This window comes from Sinocyclocheilus rhinocerous, unplaced genomic scaffold (assembly GCF_001515625.1).
Source record: "Sinocyclocheilus rhinocerous isolate Xijiao unplaced genomic scaffold, SAMN03320098_v1.1 scaffold585, whole genome shotgun sequence".
Lineage (NCBI taxonomy): Eukaryota > Metazoa > Chordata > Actinopteri > Cypriniformes > Cyprinidae > Sinocyclocheilus > Sinocyclocheilus rhinocerous.
Genome location: NW_015630024.1, coordinates 2124640 through 2140795, shown reverse-complemented (window position 1 = coordinate 2140795; position 16156 = coordinate 2124640). Strand labels below are relative to the sequence as shown.

Below are 16156 nucleotides of genomic sequence, written 5' to 3'. Positions count from 1 at the left end.
TTATTCGCATTCAAATGAAATATTAAATGCATTTTGTCATCCATACTATTATTTAAAGCAACCTTGGGATCATAAAGAGCAGGGGAGTCTGACTATCCCGATGACGTCAGCGCTCGTGGATGGGCGGAGAGATGAGAGCCGCAGGTGGGACGTGAAGCTGGCCGCTTTTAGCCGTTAGTTTTACCGTCGATCTCATTTTCCTTGAGTGCTTGAGTGGTGCTTCTGAACGACATGGGGAAGCTTCAGGAATTCGAGATTACTTTCACTAATAACAAAGTGGTCTACAACCCCGGGGAGTCCATATCAGGAACTGTGAGAATTAAAACAAGCCACTCCTTACAGTTTAAAGGTAAGCGACGCTGTGTATCTTACATATGCTTACAATAGGAAAAAATTATTTGCATGGACAGCACAGCTGGTAAGCTTCGGGGTCTCCCGTTCAAGTAAAATTAGGGTGTTCAAATAATGCATTTCAACATGGACGTGTTGCATGTTTGCATGTTGACATTCAGCATCCGTTGCTGCTCCATTTCATATACAGTACAGTACTGGTTCGTATATATGTATTATTTACGTGAAATAGGAGCTGTGATAGGAAGGCATTAACGTCTACGCTCTTGCCTTCATGAACGTCAATGTACATCCTGTTTCTCGTGTACTGCTGGTTTCGGTTCGATTGCACAATCAACACCCGAGCCGCTTCTGGACTGTTGAAACACATTGTATATCGTGTGCGTTTTAACAAGTGCGTTTTGATGTTTGCCATCACTTGATTTCCATCTTTAAACGTCCACAAATGAGTGTACCTTCAGAACTGACAGGGGAAAAGATCCTAGCGTTCATTCAGGACGCGTTCTTGCGTTCAAAAACGGCTAAACGCAACGCGTATTAAAACGCGACGCTCGTGTGGTGACCAGCTAAACGCAAGTGTACTCTAACCAAAAACGAAAGAACGCTTGAACGACCGCTAATTATCGCAAACATGTTTTTCAAGAAGTTAACTGAATTATGTCAGTGGTTCGTTCATATGAACGTCACGCATATAAAAAGATGCTGACATTTGTAAAGTCGTCAAGACATTCAGCAGCTCGAGTTACATTTCTGTAGTAGGCCAGTGCCTTGTGGCACCCCTAAACACTTAGTTTACTGTCAGATATCCCTTAAATTAAATGTTTTGTGATATGTAAATCTATAATAATAACAGTATGCTAAATAATAATAGTATTTATGGTTAGATACTCTCAAGCGGCCCACACAACTAATGTTCTACTGTTTGCAAGCATTCACTCTGACTGCTTTATAACCTAACTTTTGTTGTTGCCTAAATGAAAATGGGGTTTAGGCGTTATGTAATAATGTAGTAATGTATAAAATCCACACATAAATCTATACATACCTCGCCCCCTCCCAAAACCGTTGTCTTTACTTAGGGGCCTTATCAACTTAACAAGGGGGTCAAGAAAGACCCAGTTCCAACAACTCCCTTAAGTTAATAAAACATCTAAAAGAAAAGCTATAACTGTGAGAAAATCAACACCTCCGGCAAACCCACTCCCCACTAGCCACAATTTTGCATATTGCTGGTCATTGGGGAAAGAGATAAGAAAGTAGGTTAGACAAGGTGCTTTTCACACTGTGTGAATGTGTACAAAGAATACATTGTAAGTGGTTTCACTGAACTGTTGGGTTTTAGTGTGTAGGCGAGACTCACGGACTGACACGCAAGAGAAAGAAAGAGATTCCAATGAAACAACTCTATTATTTTCCTTTGCACTGTTACATTCACACTTGAGACTGATCTGATGCATGAAGTTGTTGTGCTTTTTCACTCAATTCTAGGACCCCACCCTTATTGTGACACTTATGAAAAATGATTGACGCTATGGTCATGTTTCTGTTCCTTTTAGTTTTTCCTGTCAACAGCGAGAATGCGCCTTTTTGCGTTCGAACACGCTGTGAATTGACACAATGTTTTTGCCTGCTGTAGTGTTTATCAGTGGAATGCGTGACAGATGACACCACTATTATAAGGGATGATAAGGTCATGTGACCGGTGTGATTAGTCATTCTCTGCTGGCGCTTTAATTCATTAGGTCTTCCTGCATTTCCAATGTAAGTACTTTGGGAATTGGCTCGGAGCACCCTTCACCTTGGCTTAATGTGGAAAAAGCTCCTCTAATGTGGCAAACATTGTGCATTAGCACAAGAAAACTGCTAGCTGATTTGAATCGTGGGTAACCTATATAGTCTTTTTTAAAGGAATAGCTCATCCAATATGTAAATTCTGTCATCATTTACTTGCCTTCATCGTCATATTATATTGCAGAATGGACCTGGATACTTTCTTCAGAGTCTTGCTGCAAAGTGGAGGACGTGATGTTGTTACTCCGAGAACAGCTGTGCTTTTCAATCCACATTGCTCAGTATGTTTTATTAAAAAGCAGCTGACTCATGCTTTGGCTTTCTTATCTGTCTTTTTTAGTCTGGCCACTTTGATAAGTAGTCCTATCATAGACCTGATGAGCATGAGATACAATGGCATTTTTCAGCCTTGTCCCCCATAACTTAATGGATGAAAATGAAAAGCATGGCATGAATATTAAAACCTGAGTCTCTTTCAATGCAGAGACACCCTCCCGTTGAAAGACGTTCTCTTATTTACATCACAGCCGGTATTCAGTGTATAGGGTTACTGGTTAACAGACTGAACAGGCAAGACAGTCTCAGCTTTGGCAGAAGTCATGTATAATCCTTTGAAACTATGAAAGAAGGGCTTTAGCCTGGTTTTAATCAGTCAGTTACAGAAACTCTAAAGAAGACATGATTGCTTAAATCTCAAATAGAAACACTCTGTATAGTCTAGAACTACATTAAAGGGATAATTCACCCAAAAATGAAATTCTGCCATCATTTACTCACACTCATGTCGTTCCAAACCTCTTTGAGCAACCAAACAGTTGCCGGTAGCCACTGACTTCCGCAGTATTTTCCCCCTACTATGAAAGTCAATGGTTACCTGTTTTACTTCTTTAAAATATCTTCTTTTGTGTTCACTGTTCAGCAGAAGAAAGCAGTTCATACAGGTTTCGAACAACTTGAGGTTGAGTAAATTATGACAGAATTTTCATTTTTGGATGAACTCTCCCTGAACTGTGAAGTTTTTCTTTTGACCCTTTGGGATCTGTGTGATTTGTGGAGAGAAAATATCCTTAGTGTATTGCTAAATAGGATATAAATATTGACTTTTGTCCCATGGAAAATTGATTATATGCAAAGGCTGAAATACTGAAAATACTCAAAAAGCACCATGGAAAAAACCCATGTTTACAAGTTGCTTGACAAAACATATTTTAAGCTGACATAGGTACATTTAAAACAGTATTTTTCTTCCAGGAAAATGGAGACTTGTTTTGTTTGAAGGGGAGTATGCAAATTTCTGTCCAATCAAATTTTCTAAAATAACACCAGTAGATAACCAGAAGAAGTTTTTGCCAGGATATGACAATTATAATAATTATAATAATAAATGTGTGGAGCAGCATTTACTTTGAACCAAGCTGCTCGGAGACTCTGTTAATGCATGTGTGTAAATGAACACAGTGCCGCCCGCGCTGCATCCTGAAACATGCAATGCATATGTTTATCTCATTAAACTGAAGCCTTTGTGATTGGAAAATGAGATTTCAGTTTTATTTTGATTAATCATGCAGCCCTACATCCAATATTTTCAATAGGAAATATGTCAGCAGATCATGATAGAAAGCATGTTCACTTTACATCCAGCCTGGTATCAAATGCATATACTAATGATTGTGATAAGCTTGTTTGTAGTGCTCTAGAGCCTTTTGTCTCTCTGTATCTCAAGAGACACTCACATAGACAAGCCCGTCTATTCATTAATAGTGGACTGACTGGCCTGTAAGGCAACACCACTGATATCAACATGATGCCACTCTGTCCCACGCTGGCTCTGTGGGAGTGTTTGTGAAGAGACTCACTCCTGTCCCTCATTATAACAGGGCATTCAGCACATTTACAGGCAGTACAGTACCTACGCCCTTGTTTGTGTCGAAATGTTTAGCACACTATTGAACACAAATATTAAGTTCAGCCCGAGGCTGTTTGTCCCTTTTGTAACGGAAATTGCAGGCCTCAAAAGTCATTATTTATTAATGTAGTACACTTTTTTTGGAGGAGGGAAGGCATTTTTTGTGTATTCACTCAATATGATGCCTCATTACTGTTCCTAAGTATTCAGGATGAGTTTAGAGCAGGTCACCTGAGAACCTTCTAGGGACAAAACCGAGTATGTTTAGCTTCAAATGGAAGTTTGTATTTGCAAAGCTATTTTGGGGAAGTCAACCTCCAAAAACTTACAATGGAAGTGAAAGCCAAGGGGACAATTTTTGAAGAATTTAAAACTGAAATGTAAGGCTTATCATTTTATTAAAGGGGTCATATGATGCGATTTCATTTTTTCCTTTCTCTTTAGAGTGTTACAAGCTCTTGGTGCATAAAGAAGATCTGTAAAGTTGCAAAGACTAAAGTCTCAAATCCAAAGAGATATTCTTTATAAAGTACAAAGTCAATCACAAAAAAACAGAACACTAAAATCAAGCAACAAGACATTCAAGTCGATCAGTTATATATTCATAATGAAGTGTCATTTAAGCACATTGCAACATCTAGACTAGTCCACGTTCAGCTAAGTAACACATTAAAAAATCAAATAAAACACACCAATAAAACATTTGATTCATGGGGATGAGTGGAAAATAATGTGTTTTTTTTACTTTAAACCGCATAAACACATTTCATTACACCAAATACACAAAATAATGTTCTTTTTAGCAGCATCATATGACCCCTTTAAAGTAATAGCTAATTATTCTCTTAAAACTTGAAGTAAATGATTTTTTATTCGCTATAGTTCAAATCTCATTTGTGTTCATTTATATTCAAATGTAAGACCCAATTGACCAGTTTGCCGTCATTGACCCCAAACCTGGCTTGAAACATCTTGATGAATTCCTGACCTCATAATCAGTTTTAATTTCAGTTTTATAATGAAAACTATTTAATTAACCCTTTTGTTTAACCAAGCCACGCCCTTGTTGACTCACTGTGTTTTTAAATTAAAAATGTCTCTGTTTGTTCAAGGCCGGAAGCTCTGACAAGAACTCCATGAACGCATCTGCCAGCTGCAAATAGCAAATGTACTGAGTCACAGTGAGAGTATATGCTTAGGGCATCCAACCCCTAATGTGTCTAGACTTGGGGATGTTTTTCAAAAATAACTACCTTTTAATTAATGAGTTGCAAACTGCAATCAGGAATGGAAATAAAGTGTCTTTGTGAAAGTAAAATAATTTGGCTTCTCTAAAGAGCGTCGCCTGAAAATTTCTGGTCAATTTCAACAGTCAATTTCTATGTTTTACTTCAGCGCAGTGTATTAAAGCAATCTTTTGGTCGATTACCCCAAAACATATTTTTCATTTTCCCTCCTTTTCTTTAAAAAAAAGCAACAATTGTTACAGTGAGGAACTTATAATGGAATTCAAGTTTTAGTAAAGTACTTGTATTAATTATTCTGTTAAAACTTAAATTAAGCCATTTTTTATTGTTTGAGCTCTAATAGGTGTTTTAAAGGGGTCATATGATGCGATTTCAATTTTTCCTTTCTCTTTGGAGTGTTACAAGCTCTTGGTGCATAAAGAAGATCTGTAAAGTTGCAAAGACTAAAGTCTCAAATCCAAAGATATATTCTTTATAAAAGTTAAGAGTCAGCCACGCCTACCTAAAACGGCTCGTTCTAACACGCCCCCAACATGTCAACGTCACGATGTGGGAAGATTTGCATAACACCGCCCAAATGTTCACGCAAAGAAAAAAGGCGTAACTTTTATTCTCGCTGTAGTATTGTTGCCGCTGCCGCCATGTCCTGAAGACGCTGTGTGCTTCGTTGTGAAAGCGAAACTACAAGCGGAGTCCAGCCCGGGGTCGTCACATGTGGTTGCCGCAAGCCCACCGGCCGCTCCTTCGTCGAATCCGCCGAATCCGCCGCTCACTCTAGCCGTCCGTGTGTTTTTTGTGAAAGCGAAACTACTTTGTTTGGTCTTCTAAAAGATGACACGACTAAAAATCAGTGGTTAAGTTGTATTTACAACACTGTTTTAGATGTGTGCAGCGCATTTTATGGAGGACTGTTTCCTGATCCTGGTAGAGTAGACTACAATGCCGGCTGTTCTGACTCAAAGACTGTAAGTACGTTTTTATATTTAAAGGAGTTGCCACTGATGATTCAAACGCGAGTTTTGAGCAGTGTAGAGTACCGCTTATTGTTTGTCATTTCTCTGATCACAAATGCAGACAGGGTTTTATGTTTAAGCGGCGCGATGCAACGCACTGGATAGCTGGCCAATCACAGCACACCTCGCTTTTTCAGACCGATGAGCTTTGTAAAAATCGACGCGTTTCAAAAAGGCGGGGCATAGAGGAGAAACAATAATGTACAGTATGTGGAAAATAATGTTTTTTTTAACCTTAAACCACATAAACACATTTCATTACACCAATAATGTTATTTTTAGCAACATCATATGACCCCTCTAATATATGTCTTTGTTTATGGCATTGCATTTTCATGGTGACAAAGTTGTAAAATGGTTAGAAAAAGTAAGTAATTTTTTCATGTTAAAATCATATTAACACAATAGAAAATTTACTCACCCTTAGGCCATCCAATATGAGTTAGTTTCATAACATAAATTTAGCATAACATCACTTTAGGATAGCCAAAAGCAAACGTTTGATGTTAAAAACATCTTAATGATGGATTAGTTTATTACAAACATGCAGCTTTTGGTTTTACAAGACGTTAATTGATGAGCTGTTTGGACTTTCATTATGACGGCACCCATTCACTGCAAAGGATCCTTTGGTGTGCAAGTAATGTAATGCTAAATTTCTCTAAATCTGTTCTGATGAATAAAATAAACCCATGTACATCTTAAATGGCCTGAAGGTGGGTAAATTTTCAGCAATTTGTATTTTTTGGTGATCTATTCCTTTAAAGAAAAGGAGTGACAAGTGTAAACTTATTTTTGTGGTAATCAACATTATGCCACAAATGCTGTCGAATGAGCTTGACTTGACCAAAACCTGGAATATTCCTTTAAATTAAGTGTGTGAAGAATAAAAGCTTGTCTGACACTAGAGAGATGTCTTGTAAATGTTTAACCTCCGGGTTTGTTAGACCTTACAGTGATTGTTATAGTGAGATATCAAGATTGGCACTTTATTTGACTCGCTGATGCCAGTGGCACTCATGTTGGCACCTCATACCTTGCATTTTCCTGATTTCGCCTTTCAGCCAGCAGTCCTGCCATGCCAGCTGCTCTTGATGGGGCTCTTTTTATGGTCACAGCATCACGTGCCTGAAGAAATGCGTTCTTTCATTCTCTTTATGTGTTTCTTCCTGTTTCTTTCTCTTTCTCTCTAGGTTGTCAGAATGAGGACGATGTCTATTTCTGGGTTTTAGATAAGACAGATTTGTCCACACTGTCTTGCTGAATGAGGGATGCAGCTGTAACATAAGGATGGGACAAATTTACTCTCTTTTATGTTTGTGACTAATGACACTCTCGACTCTTTTAATGACTGTTTTTAAGTGTACGCTTTCAGCTCATTCTCAAGCAGTAATGAGTAATGTAGGACATACGGAACATCTGGCCTCGCTGAATATATCTGGTGAAATTTTAGAGCACTCACATTGTCTTATTAGTCTCAAAAGGGAACCAATGAACCCTTCTGTTCCATAACGGGAATATTTCATGAAACTGATCACATGTGAGAATAAAAGCCTTCCAGTCTCTCAAACTACCGTTTTCTGTTTTAGTTCCTACTGTTTTTGCATTTCTACTTTTAATTTTACATTCAATCTTCAGAAACCTTGTTCATTTAAAGGGACAGTTCATCCAAAAATGAAAAATCTGTCATTTACTTACCCTCATGTTGTTTCAAAACCTGTATGACTTTCTTTCTTCTGTTTCAATTGTTTTTGTCTATATAATGAAAGTCAATAGGGTCCAAAACAATATTGGAGCTCACTGACTTTTATTGTATGGAAAAAAAAACATACACAAAATATCTTCTTTTGTGTTCCACACTAGGCTTGCAGATTGACTTTAAATTAGTTAAAATAAGACAGAACAATAAAATTATCTAAACCAACTAAATACAATAAAGCTACTTCTTGTCTTCTTTTAATTTACATCCCTCCAACAAGAAGTTGAAGAAGCTCTCAGAGTTTAAGAAAAAGTATGATTTCTATTAGGCTTGCCGCGATAGACGGTGCTGACGGTGATACCGGTGTTAAGCCGCAACACCGGTTACGTCACTTGCCCAACGCGTCACCGACCCCTACCGTCGTTTTGATTTTTTATAGTAATAAAAATCACGTAGTTCAGTAAAAGAACAGACACTACAATTAAAAACTGAACGCGGCTGCTCAATGCAGCGTGCCGAACGACAGTCGCATCACAGATCAGATTTCATTTTTCCAGTGAGGAGAGTGAGTCGAGCTGACTGACAAGAAGAGTGGGGTGAGACAGACAAGACGATTGTGGATGATTTAGTATACGCTAAAGTGAGTTTGACGTTGTATTTTGTTGTTGCATTCAAGCAATTGATGCTGAATTGCCGCTAACTCGAAAGTGAAAGAAAAATGCGCATGGCGCTTTTAAACTATTTAAAAGCGAAGGAAAGCGAGGAAAAGAGGGAGAATTCAAACAAACTAAAAACGAACAATTCCTTTACTCCGAATTGCCGCTATTTGGAAGTGAAAGTAAAATGCGCACGCCGCTTTTACAAGCTATTTAAAAACGAAGGAAAGCGTGGAAAAGAGGTAAACTATTTAAAAGCGAAGGATAGCGAGGAAAAGAGGGAGAATTCAAACAAACTAAAAACGAACAATTCCTTTACTCCGAATTGCCGCTATTTGGAAGTGAAAGTAAAATGCGCACGCCGCTTTTACAAGCTATTTAAAAACGAAGGAAAGCGTGGAAAAGAGGGAACACCCCCGCGGTGATACCGGTATTAACGGTATTGTCGATTAACCGGTGGGAAAATTTCCTCACCGTCACAACCCTATTTCACACAAGAAAGGAAGTCATAACTATCCCTTTAATGTATATTATGTCTCAATAGTGCTCAAGGACAAAATTTGTATTTTTTGGTGATCTATTCCTTTAAAGAAAAGGAGTGACAAGTGTAAACTTATTTTTGTGGTAATCAACATTATGCCACAAATGCTGTCGAATGAGCTTGACTTGACCAAAACCTGGAATATTCCTTTAAATTAAGTGTGTGAAGAATAAAAGCTTGTCTGACACTAGAGAGATTTCTTGTAAATGTTTAACCTCCGGGTTTGTTAGACCTTACAGTGATTGTTATAGTGAGATATCAAGATTGGCACTTTATTTGACTCGCTGATGCCAGTGGCACTCATGTTGGCACCTCATACCTTGCATTTTCCTGATTTCGCCTTTCAGCCAGCAGTCCTGCCATGCCAGCTGCTCTTGATGGGGCTCTTTTTATGGTCACAGCATCACGTGCCTGAAGAAATGCGTTCTTTCATTCTCTTTATGTGTTTCTTCCTGTTTCTTTCTCTTTCTCTCTAGGTTGTCAGAATGAGGACGATGTCTATTTCTGGGTTTTAGATAAGACAGATTTGTCCACACTGTCTTGCTGAATGAGGGATGCAGCTGTAACATAAGGATGGGACAAATTTACTCTCTTTTATGTTTGTGACTAATGACACTCTCGACTCTTTTAATGACTGTTTTTAAGTGTACGCTTTCAGCTCATTCTCAAGCAGTAATGAGTAATGTAGGACATACGGAACATCTGGCCTCGCTGAATATATCTGGTGAAATTTTAGAGCACTCACATTGTCTTATTAGTCTCAAAAGGGAACCAATGAACCCTTCTGTTCCATAACGGGAATATTTCATGAAACTGATCACATGTGAGAATAAAAGCCTTCCAGTCTCTCAAACTACCGTTTTCTGTTTTAGTTCCTACTGTTTTTGCATTTCTACTTTTAATTTTACATTCAATCTTCAGAAACCTTGTTCATTTAAAGGGACAGTTCATCCAAAAATGAAAAATCTGTCATTTACTTACCCTCATGTTGTTTCAAAACCTGTATGACTTTCTTTCTTCTGTTTCAATTGTTTTTGTCTATATAATGAAAGTCAATAGGGTCCAAAACAATATTGGAGCTCACTGACTTTTATTGTATGGAAAAAAAAACATACACAAAATATCTTCTTTTGTGTTCCACACTAGGCTTGCCGCAATAGACGGTGCTGACGGTTATACCGGTGTTAAGCCGCAACACCGGTTACGTCACTTGCCCAACGCGTCACCGACCCCTACCGTCGTTTTGATTTTTTATAGTAATAAAAATCACGTAGTTCAGTAAAAGAACAGACACTACAATTAAAAACTGAACGCGGCTGCTCAATGCAGCGTGCCGAATGACAGTCGCATCACAGATCAGATTTCATTTTTCCAGTGAGGAGAGTGAGTCGAGCTGACTGACAAGAAGAGTGGGGTGAGACAGACAAGACGATTGTGGATGATTTAGTATACGCTAAAGTGAGTTTGACGTTGTATTTTGTTGTTGCATTCAAGCAATTGATGCTGAATTGCCGCTAACTCGAAAGTGAAAGAAAAATGCGCATGGCGCTTTTAAACTATTTAAAAGCGAAGGAAAGCGAGGAAAAGAGGGAGAATTCAAACAAACTAAAAACGAACAATTCCTTTACTCCGAATTGCCGCTATTTGGAAGTGAAAGTAAAATGCGCACGCCGCTTTTACAAGCTATTTAAAAACGAAGGAAAGCGTGGAAAAGAGGGAACACCCCCGCGGTGATACCGGTATTAACGGTATTGTCGATTAACCGGTGGGAAAATTTCCTCACCGTCACAACCCTATTTCACACAAGAAAGGAAGTCATAACTATCCCTTTAATGTATATTATGTCTCAATAGTGCTCAAGGACAAAGATGAAAATGGTTTCCGCATCCTTTTACAGTAAAACCTCTCGGAAATGTTATGTTTGACCTTAATGACCTTTCTTTGTTCTCTTCTGTTTGTCTGAATAGCCCCAACTCGATGACTGTAATAGGCCACACTTCTCACATTATTCCATGCCTTGCGTGGAGGCTGGAATGTCGCACATTCCTCACAAACGGTGTTAAGAATCTTCAGCTCTTCAAATATTCTCGGACAGCACCCAACTGTCCAATCATAGCTCTGGTTTACTTGGTAACCAAAAGTCTTTGTGGTGAGCTTTGGAATGTTGGAATTTCCTCTGTGATTTGTTTGTTTGTAAGTGTGTGTATTGGTTCGAAAGTGTTTTATTGAGGCAGAGATGAGGTTAGCCTTCACCTGGCAGCAGGTTTATGCCCTTTACCGGGGATATCTTATCGGAATGTGGTTGCTAGGCCACCGGCATTCAGAAGTACTGGTCCCAGGAGACGTATGGGGTTTCCCAGCCCCGATGTCCTTTGTGTGCAGGTGCCCTCTCTCATTCATGCTCTCTCAGAGGACAAAGACGCCTTTACCTTCCCAACAGAGCAAGCTGGATTGATTGTGAGAGAGTTTAAGAGCCCCATGGTTTTGAGAGGACAGCACATGTTTTAGTGCAGTTTAATTATTTAAGTTAATGTTTAGATCAGGTGAGTTTAGTTTAAGATCCTGTGGAAAATTAAAGGAGTAGTTCACGTTCAGAATGAAAATTCTGTCATCATTTACTCACCCCCCACTTGTTCCAAACCTGTATGAGTTTCTTTCTTCTGTTGAACACAAAACAATCACAGTGCACTGGGTCAGCTGGCCAATCAGAGCAGACTGTGCTTGTCGGAAGGCGGGACTTTGTAGAAAACGAAGCGTTTGAGAGAGGCGGGGCATAGAGGACCTACAATAATGTACAGTATTTGAAAAATAATGTGTTTTTTGAACATTAAAGCATGTCAACATATTCTGTTACACCAAATACCCAAAATAATGATCTTTAAAAAAGCATCATATGACCCCTTTAAGTGTAACGTTTATTGTTTGTATGTTCATTTTCAATTGAGTGAATATATTTCAACACACAGTAATATAGTAAAACTCAATCACTTCGGTAATGTTCAGGTTTTCAATGAATTCTGCATAAACCTTCATTGTTCACGTGTGTAACATTTTTCGTTTACTTTTAAAAACTAATTTTTTTCAGAACTTGATTTGTGTTAAGGATGCATACATATTAAAATCTGTCTGATTCTAATTAGCTGATAATTATATTATATGACTGATAAATGACATAGAAAATGTATACTATTTTGTAAATAAATCCAAAATAAAATGCTGAAATCAATCATTTTAATTGGTACAAGTAAATGTAGACATCACAATATTATAATGTAAAGTATAAAAAATAGATATTAAATTATGGTTTGGTTACCAACATTCTTCAAATATCTTCTTTTGTGTTAAACAGCAGAAAGAAACTCATACAGGTTTGGAACAAGTGGAGAGTGAGTAAATGATGAGACAATTTTCAATTTTGGGTGAACTCAAATATTCAATATTAGCATAAAAATAGAAAGCGTAGAAAAGTAATAACACAATTCTTCTAGACAAGGTCTAAACATCTGGGTGGCGTTGTTCCAGCTTATCTGAACCATCTCAACTTACCATGTCATTAATTAAATCAGGTAGTTAAGAAATGCTACCTGTCCTCCCAGCCCTGAGGATATTATAAAGTAAAGAGAGGGGCCGATTTGTCTGTGTCATTGAGAATTTAATTACAGTTCTTCCATCACGTCGCTGAGAAAGGCTCTTTTCTCCTCCTCTGAGTGCAGAAGAACGCTCATGATTTTCATTATATATTGAGTACTTCAATATGCCTTCATTACAAGGCTTTTTCTGTCTGTTAATTCTAGAGCATTTCAGGCCAAATAAAAGATAAATATATTTGAAAATCTGTTTTTCTGCTGAAAAATCATTTCCCATTGGACAACATAAAATTCATGACTACATAATATACCAAAAATATCATTGACAGTGATGGATGATATTTCAATGCACAGAAATAAGGACACAATAGGCCTGTTTTTTCTCTGTATTCATTGTAGCTTGTTAGAAGCTCATCACCCTTCAAAGGAAGGACTGTACTTCCTTTCTTTGTAAGTCCATTTGAGCTAGACGAATGTTTCGGTAAATGATGTAAGAACAGTTTCTAGAAAGAATTTACCCTCCAAATGAAAATCTCCCTGCTGATTAAGAAACCTTGTAAATACCATTATACTGAATATGAATATGCCAAACATTCTGTACAACAGTATGTATTTCAAAGTTTGGTATTATGGTTTTATCATACCGCCACCGTACTTGTAAGAGATGGGTTTGCCACTGTCGTGCATCATAGTTGTTGCATTGTAACGGTTTAATTTGTTGATATATATTATATATATATATAAGATGGGAGAAAGTTGTAGAAAGTCAACCATCACTGCAGCCCTCCACCAGTCGGGGCTTTATGGCAGAGTGGCCCGACGGAAGCCTCTCCTCAGTGCAAGACACATGAAAGCCTGCATGGAGTTTGCTAAAAAACACCTGAAGGACTCCGAGATGGTGAGAAATAAGATTCTCTGGTCTGATGAGACCAAGATAGAACTTTTTGGCCTTAATTCTAAGTGGTATGTGTGGAGAAAACCAGGCACCTGTCCAATACAGTCCCAACAGTGAAGCATGGTGGTGGCAGCATCATGCTGTGGGGGTGTTTTTCAGCTGCAGGGACAGGACGACTGGTTGCAATCGAGGGAAAGATGAATGCGGCCAAGTACAGGGATATCCTGGGCGAAAACCTTCTCCAGAGTGCTCAGGACCTCGGACTGGGCCGAAGGTTTACCTTCCAAGAAGACAATGACCCTAAGCACACAGCTAAAATAACGAAGGAGTGGCTTCACAACGACTCTGTGACTGTTCTTGAATGGCCCAGCCAGATCCCTGACTTAAACCCAATTGAGCATCTCTGGAGAGACCTAAAAATGGCTGTCCACCAACGTTTACCATCCAACCTGATAGAACTGGAGAGGATCTGCAAGGAGGAATGGCAGAGGATCGCCAAATCCAGGTGTGAAAAACTTGTTGCGTCTTTCCCAAAAAGACTCATGGCTGTATTAGATCAAATGGGTGCTTCTACTAAATACTGAGCATTTTTCAGTTTTTCTTTTTTAATAAATCTGCAAAGATGTCAACAATTCTGTGTTTTTCTGTCAATATGGGGTGCTGTGTGTACATTAATGAGGAAAAAAAATTAACTTAAATGATTTTAGCAAATGGCTGCAATATAACAAAGAGTGAAAAATTTAAGGGGGTCTGAATACTTTCCGTACCCACTGTATATTGAAATATTAATTTTATTTCTTTTAAGAAGTGTATATAAATTAAAATAATATTTTAGATATATTGTTAACATTTTGTATATTTATATTTAATGATAAATTATTTCTGTCTCTCTATTGAAATATAAATGAATCCACTTACAGCTTCTATTTCCGTGCTGTTTAGTGAGTATCTTCTGAGAACCTGCTTTTTACTAAGCGATAGCGTCCATAAATATAGGGAGAAAGATCTTGTTTAAACCAAGGTGACCTGCCTCAGTTGAAATTCTCAGTTTGCTTGCTCTAATCTGCCTGTTCCCTATCAAGGCAGATGTGTTGTTACCGTCCCTGGAGTAAATCTCCCTCTGAATGCGCGACCGACTCCCTATGATTTAGAGCTTGCTCATAAATTCTCATGTTTATGTACATTTTTCATGTATGTGGTAAACATCAGATTCGTTTTCTTGTTATCTCATTGACAGACACTGCTAATGCATCATTCTGCAATGTCTTTTCAGTCTGACAACCAGCATTGTCTGGCCAAATGGTATGTGAAAAAATATTCTAAAGCTTGGCAGAAACTGAGGGCTTGTGGGCGAGAAACTCAACTAAATATCTTTGAGGAATCAAAGCCTAAATGGTGCACTCAGACTATTTTCTCACTCGATATTTAGGCCTGAACCAAATGGACTCAGGTCAACACCGAAAGCTGTAATGTTAAAGTGCCTTTAGACTGACAGCGAAGGAGCAATCTTCAAGTGTGTGGCCAACCTTTCACTTTCATACTGAAGTGGATTCACGTGGCCACAATGCTCTGATTTGACCAAGCCAAGTCATAAAAATCAGGATTACAGATAGCTATAGTGTTTTCACTATATTTTGGATATAAATATCCATTGCAGAATTGATGTCATACGGCCCGTTCAATGAATCGCTGGCCGTCTCAGTTGAAAGGAAAACTTGAAATCGCATCATATGACCCCTTTAAAGTCTTTTTCTGAGGACACCAGTTCACTGACTTTTTCTATGCTGGCCTAGAGATGGCTTTTGTTTAGGTGAGATTAATAAAGCTCAGGGAGATGCATGGCACGTAGCAGAGGATCATGGGACAGGATGGGCTTTGGCTGTAATTGGTGGGAATGTTTGGGGTCAGTGAGATGAGGTACTGTGTGAGTAGAACAAGGACTGAATGACCAGAGCATGTTGCGTAATGCGGTTTGGATAATCTCCTTATACATAAATGTGATAGATGGATAGGTAGATTCTTATTTTATGGGTTTGGTAATGCATGATATTAAACAAATTCCATTTAATTTGATCAGTCACATTTAAAAGCGGTAATTCTTAACTAGTCAGTAATGTAAAATTAAATAATTTGAATTGTCAGTAATTGATATTCCATGTATTTATTTTTTCATTTTTATTTGTGTTGGATTTGTTTAGGAGAATTGTTATAAGATGTGGTCAGTTATTCTGCTTGAAAAAATTAACTGATTCAATTTGGAAACAAATGCATTAAAGGGGTCATATGATGCGATTTCAAGTTTTCCTTTCTCTTTGGAGTGTTACAAGCTGATTGTGCATAGATAAGATTCCTGAAGTTGCAAAGACTAAAGTCTCAAAACCAAAGAGATATTCTTTATCAAAGTTAAGACTCTGCCACGCCCCCCTAAAACGGCTCATTCTAACACGCCCCCACATATCTACCACACTAT

At 38.2% G+C, this 16156-nt stretch overlaps 1 protein-coding gene across 1 annotated transcript in view; it reads left to right on the top strand.

Annotated features, from left to right (window-relative positions):
- The first annotated feature begins 111 nt into the window (after positions 1–111).
- Positions 112–16156, top strand: part of arrdc1b (arrestin domain containing 1b) — a 43129-nt gene continuing 27084 nt past the window's right edge. Inside the window, exon 1 of the mRNA XM_016551914.1 lies at positions 112–349. Within this exon, the coding sequence (XP_016407400.1) occupies positions 232–349 (118 nt within the window). The 5' untranslated portion in view covers positions 112–231. The remainder of the gene's footprint in view (positions 350–16156) is intronic.